Genomic DNA, 19,538 nt, shown 5'->3' with positions numbered 1-19,538 from the left:
TCCTGCTTATCACAAGTAGTGGCCTTACCATTAAGCTAGCCAAGCATGACTCAGCCTGACTCAAAGTTCTATATATCATCAACTGTGTGGCTACAACATGTACTCCTACATCCATTTTGTATATTCCTGCATAGGAGAGGATATTTTTGACTGAACGTCACTCGTCTGGTGTTATCCCACTGTCATCATTCTATTATACAGCAGACAGTTGACCATGCATGCCTGAAGGAACATTGCAACGTAGTTCTGAACACAGGCACTGCAATATTGTATTTATCTGAGAATATCGGGCAGGGGACTTACAATTAAAATGTCTCCCCTGCGTGGAGATATACATACTGGACATATGAGTGCAGGTTGTGGACACATGGTTGACAACATATGGAAGTTTGGGTCTGGCCAGAGTTGTATCTGCTAGCCTAATGGTAAGGCGAACCGCTCACAATAAGCAGGAAATCCGAGTTTGTGCCCTGGTCCAGCACAAATTTTCATTTTCATCATTCCATTATACAGTCTATGGTTGTCCATATTTGCTACTGCAAACACACTCTTTCTTCAAACAAATTTTCAGTCTTAGTACATCCTCTACACACCATTTCTGTTTGTTTAAGCCAGGACATTCTATCATAATCCTGTTATCGTTTGCTTGAATCCCTCGCCTTCTCATCAGACACCTTGTGTTGTTTTATAATTCTCCTCTTTTATTTTCTTATTTTCTTATTTAAATTGGAAGAAACACATTGATGATCTGCTGAAACGTTTGAGTTCAGCTACTTATGCAATAAGAGTCATTGCAAAGTTTGGTGATAAACATCTTAGTAAATTAGCTTACTACGCCTATTTTCACTCATTGCTTTCATATGGCATCATATTTTGGGGTAATTCATCACTGAGGAATAAAGTATTTATTGCACAGAAGCGTGTAATCAGAATAATAGCTGGAGTCCACCCAAGATCATCCTGCAGACATTTATTTAAGGATCTAGGGATATTCACAGTAGCTTCTCAGTATATATACTCTCTTATGAAATTTGTTATTAACAACCAAACCCAATTCAAAAGTAATAGCAGTGTGCATAACTACAATACTAGGAGAAAGGACGATCTTCACTATTCAAGATTAAATCTAACTTTGGCACAGAAAGGGGTGAATTATACTGGCACTAAAGTCTTTGGTCACTTTCCGAATAGTATCAAAAGTCTGACAGATAACCAACAAGTATTTAAGAAGAAATTAAAAGAATTTCTGAATGACAACTCCTTCTACTCCATAGAGGAATTTTTAGATATAAATTAAGAAAAAAAAAAAAAATAAAAAAATAAAAAAAAAAAAAACACAAAAAAATAAAGTTGTTATATTAACTTAAGTATGTTGTTAAATTAACCTAATTATGTCATGTATTGGAAAATTTGACTCGTTCCACATCATTACGAAATATCGTATTCATGATCCATGGAACTAGTATTAATCTAATCTACCTGTAACACATTTGGCCCTTTGCCTTTGTTGACCAACTGCTTCTTTCACCTATGTCCACATAATCTTTATAATCAGGTATACAGGGTGTTACAAAAAGGTACAGCCAAACTTTCAGGAAACATTCATCACACACAAAGAAAGAAAATATGTTATGTGGGCATGTGTCCGGAAACGATCACTTTCCATGTTAGAGCTCATTTTATTACTTCTCTTCAAATCACATTAATCATGGAATGGAAACACACAGCAACAGAATGTACCAGTGTGACTTTGTTACAGGAGATGTTCAAAATGTCCTCCATTAGCGTGGATACATGCATCCAGCCTCCGTCGCATGGAATCCCTGATGCGCTGATGCAGCCCTGGAGAACGGCGTATTGTATCACAGCCGTCCACAATACGAACACGAAGAGTTTCTACATTTGGTACCGGGGTTGCATAGACAAGAGCTTTCAAATGCCCCCATAAATGAAAGTCAAGAGGGTTGAGGTCAGGAGAGCGTGGAGGCCATGGAATTGGTCCACCTTGTGTTGATGACATGATTGTACAATTGCGTGCGGATTCTCGTCAGCCCACACATGTTGATTGTGAAAATTTACAGTTTGATCACGTTGGAACGAAGTCTCATCCGTAAAGAGAACATTTGCACTGAAATGAGGATTGACACATTGTTGGATGAACCATTCGCAGAAATGTACCCGTGGAGGCCAATCAGCTGCTGATAGTGCTTGCACACGCTGTACACGGTACGGAAACAACTGGTTCTCCCGTAGCACTCTCCATACAGTGACGTGGACAACGTTACCTTGTACAGCAGCAACTTCTCTGATGCTGACATTAGGGTTATCGTCAACTGCACGAAGAATTGCCTCGTCCGTTGCAGGTGTCCTCGTCGTTCTAGGTCTTCCCCAGTCATGAGTCATAGGCTGGAATGTTCCGTGCTCCCTAAGACGCCAATCAATTGCTTCGAACGTCTTCCTGTCGGGACACCTCCGTTCTGGAAATCTGTCTCGATACAAACGTACCGCGCCACGGCTATCGCCCCGTGCTAATCCATACATCAAATGGGCATCTGCCAACTCTGCATTTGTAAACATTGCACTGACTGCAAAACCATGTTCGTGATGAACACTAACCTGTTGATGCTACATACTGATGTGCTTGATGCTAGTACTGTAGAGTAATGAGTCACATGTCAACACAAGCACTGAAGTCAACATTACCTTCCTTCAATTGGGCCAACTGGCGGTGAATCGAGGAAGTGCAGTACATACTGACGAAACTAAAATGAGCTCTAACATGGAAATTAAGCGTTTCCGGACACATGTCCACATAACATCTTTTCTTTATTTGTTTGTGAGGAATGTTTCCTGAAAGTTTGGCCGTACCTTTTTGTAACACCCTGTATATTGTCTATCCATACATAAATTCTCATAATCTACATGTCACACTTGCTGAGTTAGTTTCTTCCTAGCTTTCTGCCTATTTTTACTCAGAAAGTTATTGTACCAGTAAAAGATCACTTGAAATTCTAAAGTGGTTTCTAGTATCATATCTTGTACAGTGTCTTTACTGTTTCATGAAATAAATCCTATTGTATACTGACACTATGTCTTATCTCACAAGACACGCCAGAGGAGGACAAACCTGTGTTCACAGTATTTGTAGATTTAGGAAAACCCTTTGATAATGATGACTGGATACACCCTTTGGCATTCTGAAGCTAACAAGAATAAAAGACAGAGAGCAAAATATTATGTACGATTTGTACAGAAACCAGACCGCTGTTGTAAGAGTTGCAGGGCATGAAGGAAAAGCAGTAGGCGAGAGGGCAGTGAGACAGGGTTGCAGGCTATGTATATTTAGTAAAAAAATAAAAAATAAAGGAAGAAGGAAGACATTTGGAAAGTGGAGAAGAAAATGATTTGCCAAAGGCACTGTAACTGAAAGAAACCTTTAGTGCTTGGAAGAACAGTTGATGGAATGGCTATAGTGTCGAAAAAGGTTATAAGGTGATCAACAACCAAAGTAAACAAGTGTAATGGAGTGTAGTTGAATTAAATTTGGTGATGCTGTGAGAATTTTATTATAGAATGAGACAATGAAAGCAGTTCATAAAACTGGTTCATCAAAATAAACACAGACTGCTGGTAGCAAGAATGTTTCTGAAAAAGAGAAATTTGTTTAAATCAAATATTATAAATTTAAATCTTAGAATTTTCTTTTTTTACAAAAATATATCTGAAATGTAGTCAGTGAAATATGGCCAAACATTAGCCATGAGACGGAACTGAACATTTTGAAACAATCGAAAATTCTGGATGGAATAATCACAATTTTGTAGGCCTAAAATGAAAATGGAAAATGACAATATAATGAAAAGGATAGGTAACTACTCACAAAACAACAGAGATGTTGAGTCACAGACAGGCACAACAAAATGACTACTAAACATGAAAGCTTTTGGCCAGAAGGCCTTCTTCTGAAACAGACTGGCTGCCGAGGAAAGATGTGAGCAACTGCGCATGATGGGAGATGGGAGAAGGGAACTGAGAGGTGGAGGTAAGGTGGAAGCTGGGAGTGGGAGTGATAGCAGGGTAAGGGTGGGAAATGATCAAGTGCTGCTTGTGGAAGCATAAAGGGATGAGTTGGAGGGAAGCAGCTAAGTGCAGTTGGTATAGTAACAGAGGGAGAGCGCAGGAGGGTTGTGTGTGTGTGTGTGGGGGGTGGGGTGGGGTGGGGTGGGGGGGTGGGAGGGAGTATACAGACTATGGGCTCATTAGTAGAATAGAAGAAATTGTAATGCTGAAGTGGAAACAGGGAAGGGGATAGGCGGGTGAAGGGCAGTGAGTAACGTAGGTTGAGGCCAGGGGTGTATGCAGGACATATTGCAGGAAGAGTTACCATCTACACAATTCAGAAAAGGTGGTGTTGGTAGGAAGCATCCAGATGTCACAGGCTGTGAAGCAGTCACTGATGTGAAAGACATGTGTTGGACAGCTTGCTCGGTGAATGTGGGTGGTCCAGCTGTTTCTTGTCCACAGTTTGCTAGTGGCCATCTGTGCAAACGACAGATTGTTGGTTGTCATGTCCATGTAGAACGTAGCACAGTGGCTGCTGCTTATCTTGTAGATCATGACTGATTATTCCAGTAGCCCTGCCTTTGATGGCATGGGTGATACGTGTGACCAGACTGGAGTATATAGTGGTGGGAGGATGTACTGGAAAGGTCTTACGTCTAGATCTATTATAGTTATATGAGCCATGTGGCAAGGGGCTGGAAGCAGGGGCTATGTATGGATGGACAAGGATATTGTGTAGGTTCAGTGGAGGGTGGAATACAACTGTGGGAGGAATGGGGAGGATAGTGGGTAAGAAATTTCTCATTTCAGGGCACGAGAAGAGGTAGTCAAAACCTGGGCGGAGAATGTCACTTAGTCACTCAAGTCCTGGGTGGTACTGAGTCATGAAGGGAATGCTCCTCTGTGGCAAGAGAGTGGACTCTGGGAGGCAGCAGGTGACTAGAGAGATAAGGCACAGTAGATCTGTTTCTGTACAAGTTTAGGAGAGTGATTAGATTCTGTGAAGGCCTCCATGAGACCCTCGAAATATTTCGAGAGGGGCCACTTGTCACTACAGATGGGACAACCATGAGTGGCTAGGCTGTATGGAAGGGACTTCTTGGTACAGAATGGGTGGCACCTGTCAAAGTTGAGGTGTTGCTGGTGGTTAGTAGGTTTGATATGGGCAGAGATACTGACGTAGCCAAGTTTGGGGTGGAGGTCAATATTGAGGAAGGTGGCTCATCGAGTTGAGGATGATAAGGTGAAGTGAATGGGGGAGAAGGTGTTGAGGTTCTGGAAGGATGTGGATAGGGTATCCTCATCCTCAGTCCAGATGACGAAGATGTCATCAATGAATCTGAACCAGCTCACAGGTTTGAGATTCTCAGAAGTTATGAACAATTTCTCTAGATGTCCCATTAATAGGATAGCATAGGATGGTGCCATGCAGTTGCCCACTGCCGTACCAATGACTTGTTTGTAGGTGATGCCTTCAAAGGTGAAGTAATTGTGGGTGAAGATATAGCTGGTTATGGTGACCAGGAAGGATGTTGTAGATTCAGAGTCGGTGGGGCTCTGGGACAGGTAGTATTCAACAGCAGAAAAGCCATGGCCATTAGTGTAAGGGAAGTGATATTAAGTGATATTAAGTGTAAGGGAAGTGATATTAATAGTGACAAGCAGGGTGGAGTGTGTAAACAAACAAGAACTGTGGAGAGTCATTAGAGGAAATGGTTGATATCTTCTGTATAGGAGGGTAGTTGCAGTAATAGGCTGAAAGTATTGGTCTAAGAGAGCAGAAATGCTCTTAGTGGGGCATAGTAACTGGCCACAATGGGGTGTTTGGGTTTATGGACTTTAGGAAGCATGTAAAAGGTCAGAGTGCAGGTAGTGGCAGGGGTGAGGAGAGAGACAGACTCAGGGGAGAGGTTCTGCAATGGACCTAAGGATTTGAGGAGAGAATTGAGATCCTGCTTTATATTTGAAAATGGGTCATTGTGGCAGGGTTTTTAGATGGGCAACTCTGAAAGCTGGCAGGTAATCCTTCCAGTGCAAAACAACAGCAGCGAAGCTTTTGTCAAGCAGGTAGAATTATAAGTTTGGGATAAGTTTTTAGATAGCGCATTGAGGTTATTTTTGTGGATGTAAGATTAGCTTTCATATTGAGGGATTTGGGGAATGACAGTGAAGCAAGGGTCGAGGTTAATAAATTCTGGAAAGTTAACGAGGAGTGGTTCGGGACAATGGGGGTGAATCACAGTTGGATGGAGGAGTGAATGGAGTCAGGCAGGGTCCAACACTGGTTTTAGGTTGAGTCTGGTAGAGATGGTGATGAAAAAGAGTTTCGCTGTAGGGACCGGGAAAGGAGAGCAGGTCTTTAACAAGTCCAGCGCAACTGAATTTGGGATTACATCTGGATTCTGTATGGTGGTGGAAGTGAGTTTTTGAGGGTGTGGTAAATGTAGTAGGTCTGTTAGGCAGGGTTTGTCAGCTATAAGGGGATGGTGAGAAGGTGGTGGATAGTGGTCATCCATGATGGAAGTTGGAGGTGAACAGGTTAGAGGGTTTTTTGAGGGGTGTTGCACATACTGCTCTAGTTCATGGAAGGCAGCAGTTTCAATGTGAGAGATGGGATACAGCAATTTGGGATCACACAGCAAGAGAATTTTATGGATGGAGAGGAAGCATGCAAAGAGGTTTTGGCCTGATTTATGTGATTTTGCAGGATGAGGTTAGTGAGGGCTATAATGTGGGTTGCAAGTCAGTGGATGGGTACATATGAAGAAAGGAGACAGCAGATGTGATTAGATTAGGTGAGGTCAGTACATGCATACTAGAATACGAGAGGAGAAAGAGTGGGGGCGGGGGGGGGGGGGGGGGGGGGGGGATGAGATGCAAGCTCACGTGGCACAGGAAGATTGAAGATCTACTGGGACTAATGATATCAAAGGCAGTAATGTGGGACACGAGATGGTGTACAAACAATTTGCATGGTCATGTCGCAGTCTGAAGAGTGTAGACGAGGTGGTTGATACAGTGTGGCTCGTATGTCAGAACTTGTGGTGCTGTTTGGAAGGCAACTTGTAAAGCACAGGAAAGAAGAGAAAGAAAAGGATGGGTACTGAGTCACATAATCCAACAGAAAATAGTAAGAAAGGAAAACAGCACTGGGTTATGGGGTGGGAGACACCATTAGGCAAAATCAAACAATAGAACATCCAGACAGAATACTGACAGTAATATGAAAAGGATAGATTGCTACTCGCCATATAGTGGAGATGTCGAGTTGCAATTAGGCGCAACAAGAAGACTGCTAAACAAGTACGCTTTCAGAAACAAGGCCTTCTTCTTAAGTAGACAAAACACACACACACACACACACACACACACACACACACACACACACAACTACTGTCTCTGGCCACCGAGGCCAGACTGCGAACAACTGCACAATGGGAAAAGCAATTTGGGTGGTGGGGGTAAGCAGGAGGTTGGGGCAGGGAAGAGGAGGAATAGCGGGGTACAGGTGGTGGATGGTAAAGCACTACTCGTGGGAGCACACAGCGGTGTGGAGGGGAGTGGTCACTATTGATGCCACCTCTCTTTCTACCAACATCCTTAATGCCCATCACCTTGCCACTATCTAACACTACCTTTCCCAATGCCCAATGGATTCCGAACCTACAAACTCCCTCTGATCACCATGACCAACTATATCCCCTACTACAATTACTTCACCTTTGAAGCCCTCAAAAATAGCCTACAAATAAATTCATGATATGGCTGTGGGCATCTGCATGGTGCCATCCTATTCAACCCAGAACGCCAAATCCCTCACCTGATCAGATTCACTGATGACAGCATGATCTGGACTGAGGGGGAGGACACCCTATTCACATCCCTCCAGAACCTCTAAACCTTCCCCCTCTCACTTCAACTGGTCCTCCTCCACTGAACAAGCCACCATCCTCGATGTTGACCTCCACCCCAAAGATGGCTACATCAGTACCTCCATCCATGTCAAAGTTACCAACCACTAAGCAATACCTCAACCTCAACAGCTGCCACCCATTCTATACCAAGAATTCCCTTCAATACAGTATAGCCACCTGTGGTCATTCTGTCTGTAGTCCCTCTCCAAATATACCAAGGGTCTTAAGGAGCCCTTCACAGACTGGAATTACCTTCCACACCTTGTACAGAAACAGATCCCCTGTGCCTTATCTCTCCAGTCACTCACAACCTTCTGAAGTCCCATTGTCCAGCCATGAAGGCGCATTCCCATCTCGATTCTGTACCACCCAGGACTGAAGCAACTGAGTCACATTCTCCGCCGGGGTTCCAAATCCCTGAAATGGGGAATGTCCTCCTACCCACCACTCCCACAGTGGTTCAAATGGCTTCGAGCACTATGGGACTTAACATCTGAGGCCATCAGTCCCCTAGAACGTAGATCTACTTAAACCTAACTAACCGAAGGACATCACACACATCCATGCCTGAGGTAGGATTCGAACCTGCGACCGTGGCAGTTGCGTGGTTCCAGACTGAAGCGCCTAGAACCACTTGGCCACACCAGCCAGCTCCTGCAGTGGTATTCCGCTGCCCACTGAACTTACAAATATCCTCTCCCATCGCTACTCCACCTCTGCTCCTAATCCCTAGCCTCAAGGCACACATCCCTGCAATAGACCCTAGATCCAAGACTTGTCCCATACATCCTCCTGCCACCACTTACTCCAGTCCAGTCACAAGCACCACCTATCCCATCAAAGGCAGGGCTACCTGTGAAACCAATCATGTGACTATAAGCTAAGCTGCAATCAATGTGCTTCACTGTTTGTGGAAATGACGACCAACAAGCTGGCTGTCTGCATGAATGGCCAATGACCAACTGAAGCCAAGACACACCTGGACCACCCAATTGCTGAGTGCACAGCCCAACACAACACACTTCATGTCAGTGACTGTTCAACAGTTTTCCTATCAACACCAGCTTTTTTGAATTGCAAAGGTGGAAACTCTTGGTGTAATAAATCCTATGTGCTCATAACCCCCCTGGCCTCAGCTTTCATTAGTTACTATCCTTCACCCACCTATCCCCTTCTCTATTCCCACTCCAGAACTACACAACCTTCTGTTCCACCAATGCACCCAAACTCTTTTCACTTCTCTCTTTTTCCACTCCACAACCCCTTTGCCCTCCATCTAACCTCTGAACTGCACCTAGTTTCCCTACACTCTCCCCACCTCATCCCTGTATGCTCCCACAAGCAGCACTTTCCAATCCCCCACCCCACCCTGCCACCCCTCCCCGGCCTTTTCCTTCCCACCCAGCTCCCAGACATGGCTTATCCCATCATTTGCAGCTGGTCGCAGTCTGGCCTTGGCAGTCAGAGACAGTGGTCATGTGTGTGTAAGTTACATGCGTGTTTTTGTGTATGTGGGTGTGTGTAAATTTATTTCAAAGCAACATCTCCACTATTAGGTGTGTAAATCACGTAACTAAGAAAAAAGTAATAAATGTAACTGGGGAGAAATGAAATGTATGGCACAAAATGACAAAAGAAGTAACTGGCTGACAGGACACATCATGAGCTATTTAGGAACTGTCAATTTGGCAACCGAGGGAGTGTTGGTGGAGGGAGGGGTTCAATCTGCGGAGAAAGACCAGGCTTAAATACAGTAAGCAGGTTCAAATCGGTGTAAGTGCTGTAGTTATGCAGAAATGAAGAGGCTCACACAAGATAGAGTAGCATGGAGAGGGCATCAAACCAGTATACAGTATACTACAACAGCAACAACATCATAACATTGTTACTTGCGTGAGAAAGACATTATAAACGAGACAGTCACACAGCACTCACCTCAGTCTGGATATCGGACACTTGCCCACCCCGGTGGTCGTTTGCGGATTCCTTGCGGTCCCGTTCTCCCCAGTCCTTCAGTGGCACCTGCCAGCCCTGCAGGAGGGCGATGGTACACCGCGTGCACAGGTGTGCATAGCCAAACACCTCGCTCAAAGTGGCAGGTGACAGGTCCTTTCTGGAAGAAGGTGTATTTCACGGGTGAAGAAGCCTGGAATCAGATCGACACTATAGAAGGTGCAAGCACGGAGCTCTCACCCTAATTCGGTGACACAGAGGTGCAGTGCAGTGGCGAGGAAAGCAGCAGTGGTGGCGAGTGTGCGGCCTTCGATGGCAGACGGGAAGTTCTCCAGGGCAGCCAGCAGACAGGCGGCGAGTCGACCCACCTGCACTGGGCTTTCGAGCTCCGCCTGCAGGGTATCGCGCAGGCCGGACGATAGGAAGTGCAGGTGGATGCCATCGGGTATGCCCTGCAGTGCCCTGTAACCATCACCTCACTGCTAAATACACTGTTACAGAATCTGACTCGTCATGTGCACAGTCGTATGTGGCCCGGGCAAGTGAAGTGGTGCTACTGAAGAATGATAAAAATTAAGTGTGCAGATGATGTACTAAACTGAGAAGAGCTTGGAATCACAATTGATGAAGAATATAAAAATGTCTGAAGTCTTGGTATCTGTGCTCAATGCAACGCAAAAAAGTTGGGTAGGAAAAGTAAAGTTGAAGTGCAGGTATCTCTTCATTCACATGGTTTGCATTTGCTGCCTTGAGTTACATACTATTTTGAGACCTACCTGAAGCAGGAATTGAATATGTAAACAGTTGTGTGTGATGGTGAACGAAAATAATATAAAAATTGTATTCTTCTTTTAAACTTCCTTTAATGAAATCTTTCGGTTCTTCCACCACAGAATTGCATATTTCTGGTACCATGAGACTGTCTGATGAATAGCGAACTTGAGAAGTAGTGCAAATCACCAGTAGCCATAAACTGAAGGGTGGTCCCCAATTGGATGGTAACTAGTATACAGTCTTGTAATGATACATCCCATTCTTTGAACGAGAAGTATCACAACCTTATATACATATGTCACAGAAAAGATGTTAGTGGCAGAGAGTAGTTGATATGTGGTGAGCACACCACTGTTGGGAGGTGTTTCAGATCGTAGGTGCTGATACCAGAGCTAATGATCCAGTGGCTGTACGGAAGTGGGTAGAATTCACACAACCCTACCTGCTGAGGTGGAGATAGGAGTTCCATGGGGCAGATGGTGTGGAAGAAACAGCCCCATAAAATCTAAGAACTTGAAATGTCAAAGATAATAAATGTATTGTAATTGTTAATTATCAAGTTGAATATCAGATCTGTTATGTACATAGTACATAGAGGCAGTATATGAGTTGGTAGCTGTCCAAATTTATCATGTACTGAATTGTAATTTTGAAGATAATACAAGAAGGTGAATTGCATCTCACTTCTTATTCATATGGTGGAGTGAATGAGAACTAGAAGTTAATTTTCTATAGCTTTACCTGCAGCTTGCAAGGAGGCAAAACCTGAGCCAAGTTGGAGGGAGAAGGCACACACATTTGGGTCACAGACTAAATGGACCCTGATTAATAATACTTAATGGTGACCAAATATTTAGTAAGCAACATTCATTGTATATAAAAGGAGTGTTCAGGTGGCAAGTTATTTGAGTGTTTCATGCATGAGGTGAAGTATAATGTAACACAATGCAGCCCAAGTCAACCTGAAATGCTTCAATGCTCATGTGCGGAAACTATACTATGATACTGGGACTCAACTTCATTTTTAAGATATAGCAAACATTTTCCTTTATAAGGTATCTCTATGTGGTAAAAAGACTGCTTGGAGAAGGATATATTCAGACAACTGCACTTCGTGTATCACCAAAATATTTGACCAACTGTGAGAGTTTAAAGAAGATGAGTCTCTTGTAGCTGTAGAGATAGAAAGCAAACAGCTGACTACAACAGTTAAGAGGCCTAAGTCAGTTTTGAATTCAGATAGAAAGGATGAGGTTCAGATGTAGGTCAATAGTTGTAGGAAGTGTTAGGGAGTGAGAACCATGTCATCAGCATTGCGAAGCCTAGTTTAGGGTTGACTCAGGTGACTGATACCATAGGGGAGTTACGTAGGAACTTTAAAAAAGAGGATCAGATTATGGCTAGGACTGGGAATAGGATAGAAATGGTCAGGGATGATGACATAGGTGGTGACCTGGAAAATATAGCTATTCAAACTGGTGACACAAAAGCATGCCTTGTGCAGCTGTTTCAGTGTCACGATTGGCCTCATCTTAATATAGCTGTTAGGCATATTAATATGGGGCTCGAAAAGGTACTGATGACTGAGGGTTTGGGTCACATTCCAGTGGTTCCAGTTGAATTTATTGATAGATCGGGCTTTTCTAGGTGTGGCCTAGAGTTGCTCAATCATGTTGAAAGATGCGATCACCATCCCTGAATTGCTCTTCAGTACTAGGAAGCAAAAAGGTGCTCAAAACGACCACACCATAACACCACTGCCTCCGAATTTTAGTGTTGGCACTACACACATTGGCAGACGATTTTCACTGGGCATTCACCACACCCACACCCCGCCATCGGATCGCCAAATCGTGTACCGTGATTCGTCCCTCCACACAATGTTTCACCACTGTTCAATCGTCGAATGTTTATGCTCCTTATGCCAAGCGAGGTGTCGTTTGTCATTTACCAGCGTGATGTGTGGTTCATGAGTATCCGCTCGATCATGAAATCCAAGTTTTCTCACCTTCCGTCTAACTGTCATAGTACTTGCAGTGGATCCTGATGCAGTTTGGAATTCCTGTGTGACGGTGTGGATAGACGTCTGCCTATTATACATTATGACCCTCTTCAACTGTTGGCAGTATCTGTCAGTTAACAGACAAGGTCAGCCTGTACGCTTTTGTGCTGCAGGTGTCCCTTCACATTTCCACTTCACTATCACATCGGAAACAGTGGACCTAGGGATGTTTAGGAGCGTGGAAATCTCGTGTACAGACATATGACACAAGTGACATCCAATCACATGACGATGTTCAAAGTGCTCTCTCATCATGTCTAATGACTACTGAGGTCGCTGATATGGAGTACCTTGCAGTATTTATGAATAAATAAATAAATAAATAAATCTGCATCACTAATCAGTCCTTAAGCTGCATGTCGTTTTACCTGAAGCCATAACATTCAGTTGTCACTTAATTAATAGCAAAAAAAAAAAAAAAAAAAAAAAAAAAAAAAAAAAAAAAAAAAAAAAAAAAAAACAATTTGTGAATATCTATATAAAAAACTAACAGTTGCAGTGTATCGAGAAAGTGTTCCCTTCTTTTTTTATTCCAATATATGTACTAAAAATGTAAACAAAATTATACCTAAAGCTTAGCTGGCCTAAATTTGCCATTTCAGAACATCAAATTTTTGTAGAATGACTTAATCTCTAAATGCCACTTCAGACTATGATAAGTGTGAAACAGAATAGTAAAACTTACAGGTGTAGCATTTATTGCACAGATTAACTTTTTTAAAGAGCAACAAAAATTAATCCTATCATAGAAACTATTTGATGTGGCCTCACCTCAAAGCGGCATTTTTCATGGGATTCTTCGGTTCTGCGCGCAGATATATGTAAGAGAGTAATTTCACAAGCAGCAATGTTATTTTGTCTTGTTTCCATTCTTTCTTCAAGTATTTATCACATATCTGAAAATGCAGTAAAAATATCACTTAAGAAACAAACATTCAATTTCACATTTGCTTAACACTTCAGGTGACAGCGAAATTTAGAGGCAGGAAAAAAAAAATACTAAAAAATGTAGCGGTTGTGAAAAGAATGTTACTGAATCAATTACGAATAAGAAATATTTCATCTGTTGCCAAACAATCCAGTTACAGGGTCAACAACAATGAATGTGGACCAATTTGACAAAATCATGAGCGGGGCCAGAAGTTCATTGCACCCTTTTTCCTTTCACTGGCATCAGGTTTAAGAACTGTTGGAAAAAATCACTGTAGTGTGGAGCTGTAAGGAAAGTCACAATTCTTTGAAGGTTCTGGTTTCACAGGTGTTTTTATTTATCTTCAATTTTTTTAGTGCATCCCTTAAAGTTACCATATGCAGGAAGTAGTATTTCAGTAGCATACACGGCAAGCCACAAGGCACAACTTTTTTTAAGACAGTAGGCAAAACGACCATAGAGCTAGCAACGTGTAGAACATAAATGTGAAGGGACTTGCATACTGAAATAACTGAGTTATTTATCGATTATTATTGTACCCTGAGTTTCTGTAGACAAAGTCTCTATGCCATTTTTTTCTCCCCGAGTTGGTTCACAGTCTCACAAAAGGATTTCAATTATGCAACTGTCTTGATTTGATTACATTATTATTACTGTTATTATTATTATTATTATTAATTATTTAATGTTAATCTATATCGACATTGTACATGGACTGGAAAAGTTTTTAAACATGTTAGCAGGAGAGCTTCTGTAAAGTTTGGAAGGTAGGTGACGAGATACTGGCAGAAGTAAAGCTGTGAGTACCGGGCGTGAGTCGTGCTTCGGTAGCTCAGTTGGTAGAGCACTTGCCCGCGAAAGGCAAAGGTCCCGAGTTCAAGTCTCGGTCGGGCACACAGTTTTAATCTGCCAGGAAGTTTCATATCAGCGCACACTCCACTGCAGAGTGAAAATCTGGAAACATCCCCCAGGCTGTGGCTAAGCAATGTCTCCGCAATATCCTTTCTTTCAGGAGTGCTAGTTCTGCAAGGTTTGCAGGAGAGCTTCTGTAAAGTTTGGAAGGTAGGAGACGAGATACTGGCAGAAGTAAAGCTGTGAGTACCGGGCATGAGTCGTGCTTCGGTAGCTCAGTTGGTAGAGCACTTGCCCGCGAAAGGCAGAGGTCCCGAGTTTGAGTCTCGGTCGGGCACACAGTTTTAATCTGCCAGGAAGTTTCATGTTAGCTATTATTTCTTGTTTTCAGGGAAATGGTTTGTACAGTAGTTTCTAAACAAAAGAAGCGTGCACTAAATGAAAGTGGCTGAAGAAGACTGGAGTTATAAATGACCTCACCTGAAAAGTCAGGAAATGCAATCTAACAGTCAGCTGCTCAGGCTCAATGAAACTGTGACAGCTGCCATTGTCTGTTCTTCGGTTTTAATATTGTGGAGTCTATTACCTATTTCCACTAGGATGTTTGTAGATTTGACAGAGTAGTACGTATTTTGCAACACCGATCTGCACAGTAAACATGTTTATGACAACCCAGGTTTTCTAAAGAACTTGTGCCTGCTCCTTATCATATCCAGATGAAAATGCAATTTGCTCTGCAGAGGCAAAAAAGTATTACAGCAGGAGAGGTAGCTACACTGAAACTAGTGTTGGTCAAGACGAGTTTTTAGAGTTCCTACAGATGGTATGTCTAATAGAATGAACTCCTCCATACCTACCAGCATGGATTTAGCAAATATCAGTAATGCGAAACCCGACTCGCACTTTTCTCATGCGACAACGTGAAAGTCATCGATACACACTGTCTGACAGAATCAATATTTCTTAATTTACAAAAACATTTGTTCCAGTACCACAGCAACATATTCTGTCATACAGACTATCAAATAAAATTAATTATCTAGGTGTTTTCGAGGTAGGGAGGAAGCAGCAATTTATCATGAATGGAGAATCACAGACAGATGTAGAAGTACCCAACCTGTCCCTCCCCAAAGAAGGAACTAATAGTTTTCAGTGCTAATTTCTAGAATACTGTTCTGTGTTTCATTTACTGACAAAAAATCAAAGGGAGAAACTAGAACTGTGATTTGCAACAAGGTACTATGCTAGCATCTCTTGAGGTGCAAATTTACACATACCTGTCATAGGTACTACCACATATGATGTTAGAGTAACATATAATCAAGCTAGGAACAATTACATTCAAAGTTATTTCAAGTAATTAACTAGAGGACAATTATACTGGGTGAACATTAACAAAACCAACAACCTGCAGAGAAGGACTCCTGACTGTAAATGGAGGAAAAAAGATCCTATGAACATGTGCCCAGAAATGCAGCGTTTCCATAGTACTGGTGCTGACGAATGAAAGTTCCTCTGACCCCGTGCCGTGTGTTCCTTGTGTTGCAGGCAGTGTGATTGACGCAGCGTACTGCATTCAGCAGAACGGTCTGGTATTCATGTCAGGAACAAGCCAAGATGGTGTTTGTGTATGGCCAAACAGATGGAAATGGTCAAGAGGCAGCAAGGCTATACCAAAACACATACCCACGCAGACACCAGCCACAACACACAACATTTCAAGACCTTTTTGGGCATCTGTGTGATCACGGGTCCTTTCAGACAGATGATCACGCAGGGAGGCGGTGGACTGTGTGTGCATCAAATCTGGAGGACCGGGTGTTCCGCACAATACTGAGATGAACCCTCGTACGAAGCTCCTGGCAAGTAGCCTGACAACATGGTGTAAGCCAAAGTATGATTATGTGTATCCTGTATAACAACCACTACTATTCCTGTCACCTGCAATCCCATGGAGGCCACTTTGAAAATTTGTTGTGACATGGATGCGATGCAGCTCCGTACTTTGTTCCGGGATGATTTGTTGTTGTTTCAAGCACACAGTCCATTTCCAGACACATGTTCATAGGACCTATTTTTCTCCATTTCCAGTCAGGAATCTGTCCCTCCAGTTTGTTGGTTTCATTAATGTTCACCCTCTGTATACGAACAGCTACTGCTGGTAGTTTGTTCGGATGAAATTTCAGAAATCCCCAGGCATCGGAGGAGTGAGGATTCATGGCTGAGGCAGCAATTTGGCTTGGTTTTGCTTTAGGGTGCAAAAAAGACTGAGATCATATGCGCCCAAGTCAAAATTATAGAACACGAAGACAGAGAGAAGTTAAAAAACGACTATACATCAGTCCCAATTGACATAAGAGAAGACAGCTAAAAATAGGCACATGGAGAAAAGGCTAAAAAAGACACCATACAGAAATGTTGGTCCAAAACTAAAAATTAAATGGCCTTCGCCATATTGCTTTAGCAGGTAAAAAGTGTAAAAGGGGGTCGATAGCTCGTGCGTCATTTGCTAAACGGCCGATAACTCAGGCGGCAAACCCAAGCGGGAACGTAAACGGTTAAAAAATGGGCATTTCGTTAGGAACTGGCGGACAATTAAAACTTGAGCCCAATGTGCACAAAGTGATTGTGTAGCGCCACTTATCAAATGACGATGGCTAAAAAGGCTGGGAGGGCCGAGGGGAGGTCATCCAAATGGCTGGGAGAGGCTTAATAAGCCGCAGCTTATTCCTGTGAAGGGAGGACCATTGGAGATGCTAAAGGGACACCACCACCTGACAGATGGCAACACAGAGATCATCAGAGGAAATATAGAAACTAGCGGGCTGAGTTACAAGGATTGCAGCCTTGGCAGCAGCATCAGCAGCCTCATTTCCTGGCAAACCGACATGACCACATAAACATCACACTGACTCCACCAAGAGTGAGCAAGTGACAGTTTTCCTGCACCTGCTACACTAAGGGATGGGCAGTGTACGCGCACAGATTTTGAAGGGCGCTGCGTGACTCTGAGCAGAGGACCCATTTGAAAAGTCTGTGTGGCGGGATGTACTCCGTCGCCTGATACAGGACAAAGAGCTCGGCTGTAAATACTGAGCAGTGTGCCAGAAGCCAATATCGAAAGATGGGTGCCAATGGCGAAGGCACACCCAACCCCACGGTCAGTCCGAGAGCCATCAGTGTATACAAAGGTACTATCGCAAAGTTCCATGTGAAGGTCTCGAAACTGAAGGCGATAGAGTGGGGCTGGCATAGTGTCCTTAGGAAGCGAATGAAGGCCAAGGTTAACATGGGTTGCTTCGTGAAGCCAAGGTGGTGAAAGGTTAACACCCACAAGGAAAATTGCAGGTAGTGTGAAGTTAAGCAAATAGAAATACATTGCCTCTGTTCACCTCTCATCAGTTATGTCACAGAATCATCCTATTGGCTATGTGTAACTGACACGGCACCAACTTATGAGCAGCAGATAAGCACTGCTGCAACCGCCACTAGGCCTGGTCTAGACTTCAATCACAACATGGACCAACCAAATGAAGCAGTGCAGTTGTTAAAACTCCAACCTCATATTTAGGAGGATGGAATTTGCTCTGCCCAGCAATCCTGATTTACATTTTCCCACATCATTTCAAGCAAACACCATGACGTTTCCCTCACGAAGGTCACAGTCGACCATTCCTCATCAAAGCATACTTGTATGTTCCGCTTATTTTCTCTGTATTATTATGACAAATGCTATGGCACTGTGAGATGATCCCTGATTGAATAAATAAGTAAATACCGGTAATATCTAGCCTTTGCCTTTATCATTGCACTTACCTTTTTCAGTATTTGAACTTGGTCTTCTACACAACTACTTTCTTCTAATTTCTTAATTTCTTCAGTAAAAATTTTGCCTTCATCACCTTCAATTGACTCTGTGAAAACAAAACAGGAATAACAATTACTTTTTTTACAATTTAGAAGGTGACAACACTATGTGAAAACAGACAAAATTTAGTACTTAAAACAATATAGTGCAAACTGAATGAGCTCATACATAAGTATCTCTCAAATTGCATCTCTATTTCGAAAAACAGTGTCTCCAACATGCCACAGGCCACAAAATTCTCATAAATTACGGACTGGTTGTTAAGTGTGTGTGTGTGTGTGTGTGGCTGGTACCCAATAGATGTGTTCCATTTGGTTCAAAATGGGGGAATCTTGTGACAGACTAATTAACAGCATTTCACTGTTAAGCTCCTCAAACCACAATAACATGCATCTGGCCTCATGACCATTATCCCACTGGAAGAAGCCATCGTCGTTGGGGAAACCGTCGGGCACAAACAGATGCAGATGGTCTGCAACAATGTTCTTATGGTCCACAGTTGTTACAGTGGCTTTTATTACTAACACAAGTCCAATAGGATCCAAGTAAATATTCCCTACAGCACAATGCTGTCCCATTGGTCCAAATCCATGGTGCAGTGCACATTTCGAGCAGCTGTTTGTCCAGATGACAGCGTACCCAGATGCAACCCTTGACAGGGTGTAACAGGAAATGTCTTTTACCCAACTGTGATCTAATCTTGATAATCATGTACACACTGCAATAGCCTAGTAATTGGCTGTTGTAATTATATCGACAAAGGAATGTGCAAAGAGGGTTCATTTGGTATGGAGCCCCACATTCAACAATCTGTGTTCAACAGTTTATTCTGCAGAACTTGTGCCTGAATTAGCACTGCACTCTGTCATCAGATCTGCCACAAAATACTGCCTATCCTGCTTAACAGAGCAGGCAAGCTTCCGACCTCCACATCTTGTCATTTACTTGTGGCTTCACTGTCCTCCAATCACTTCCCATAGATGCTCATGACATCAGCACATGCATGACCAACTTCACCATTTCTAACATGCTTGTTCCCAGGCACTGGGCCGTAAACAGCTTCCACCATAAAAGCCATCGATATCAGTGGATTTCGCCATTTGCATCCAAAATTGTTATTAC

At 42.9% G+C, this 19,538-nt stretch overlaps 1 protein-coding gene across 1 annotated transcript in view; it reads right to left on the bottom strand.

Moving 5' to 3' along the window:
* The window catches only part of LOC124550647 (thyroid adenoma-associated protein homolog), a 239,662-nt gene that overhangs the window by 211,394 nt on the left and 8,730 nt on the right, over nucleotides 1–19,538 (bottom strand). Inside the window, exons 2-5 of the mRNA XM_047125370.1 lie at nucleotides 18,365–18,462; nucleotides 13,537–13,661; nucleotides 10,170–10,391; nucleotides 9,912–10,089 (exon numbers count right to left, since the gene is read on the bottom strand). Of these exons, the coding sequence (XP_046981326.1) occupies nucleotides 9,912–10,089; nucleotides 10,170–10,391; nucleotides 13,537–13,661; nucleotides 18,365–18,462 (623 nt within the window). The remainder of the gene's footprint in view (nucleotides 1–9,911; nucleotides 10,090–10,169; nucleotides 10,392–13,536; nucleotides 13,662–18,364; nucleotides 18,463–19,538) is intronic.

Source organism: Schistocerca americana, chromosome 9 (assembly GCF_021461395.2).
Source record: "Schistocerca americana isolate TAMUIC-IGC-003095 chromosome 9, iqSchAmer2.1, whole genome shotgun sequence".
Classification (NCBI taxonomy): domain Eukaryota; kingdom Metazoa; phylum Arthropoda; class Insecta; order Orthoptera; family Acrididae; genus Schistocerca; species Schistocerca americana.
The sequence above is the reverse complement of the archived record's forward strand: the minus strand, read 5'-3'. Positions and strand labels throughout refer to the sequence as shown.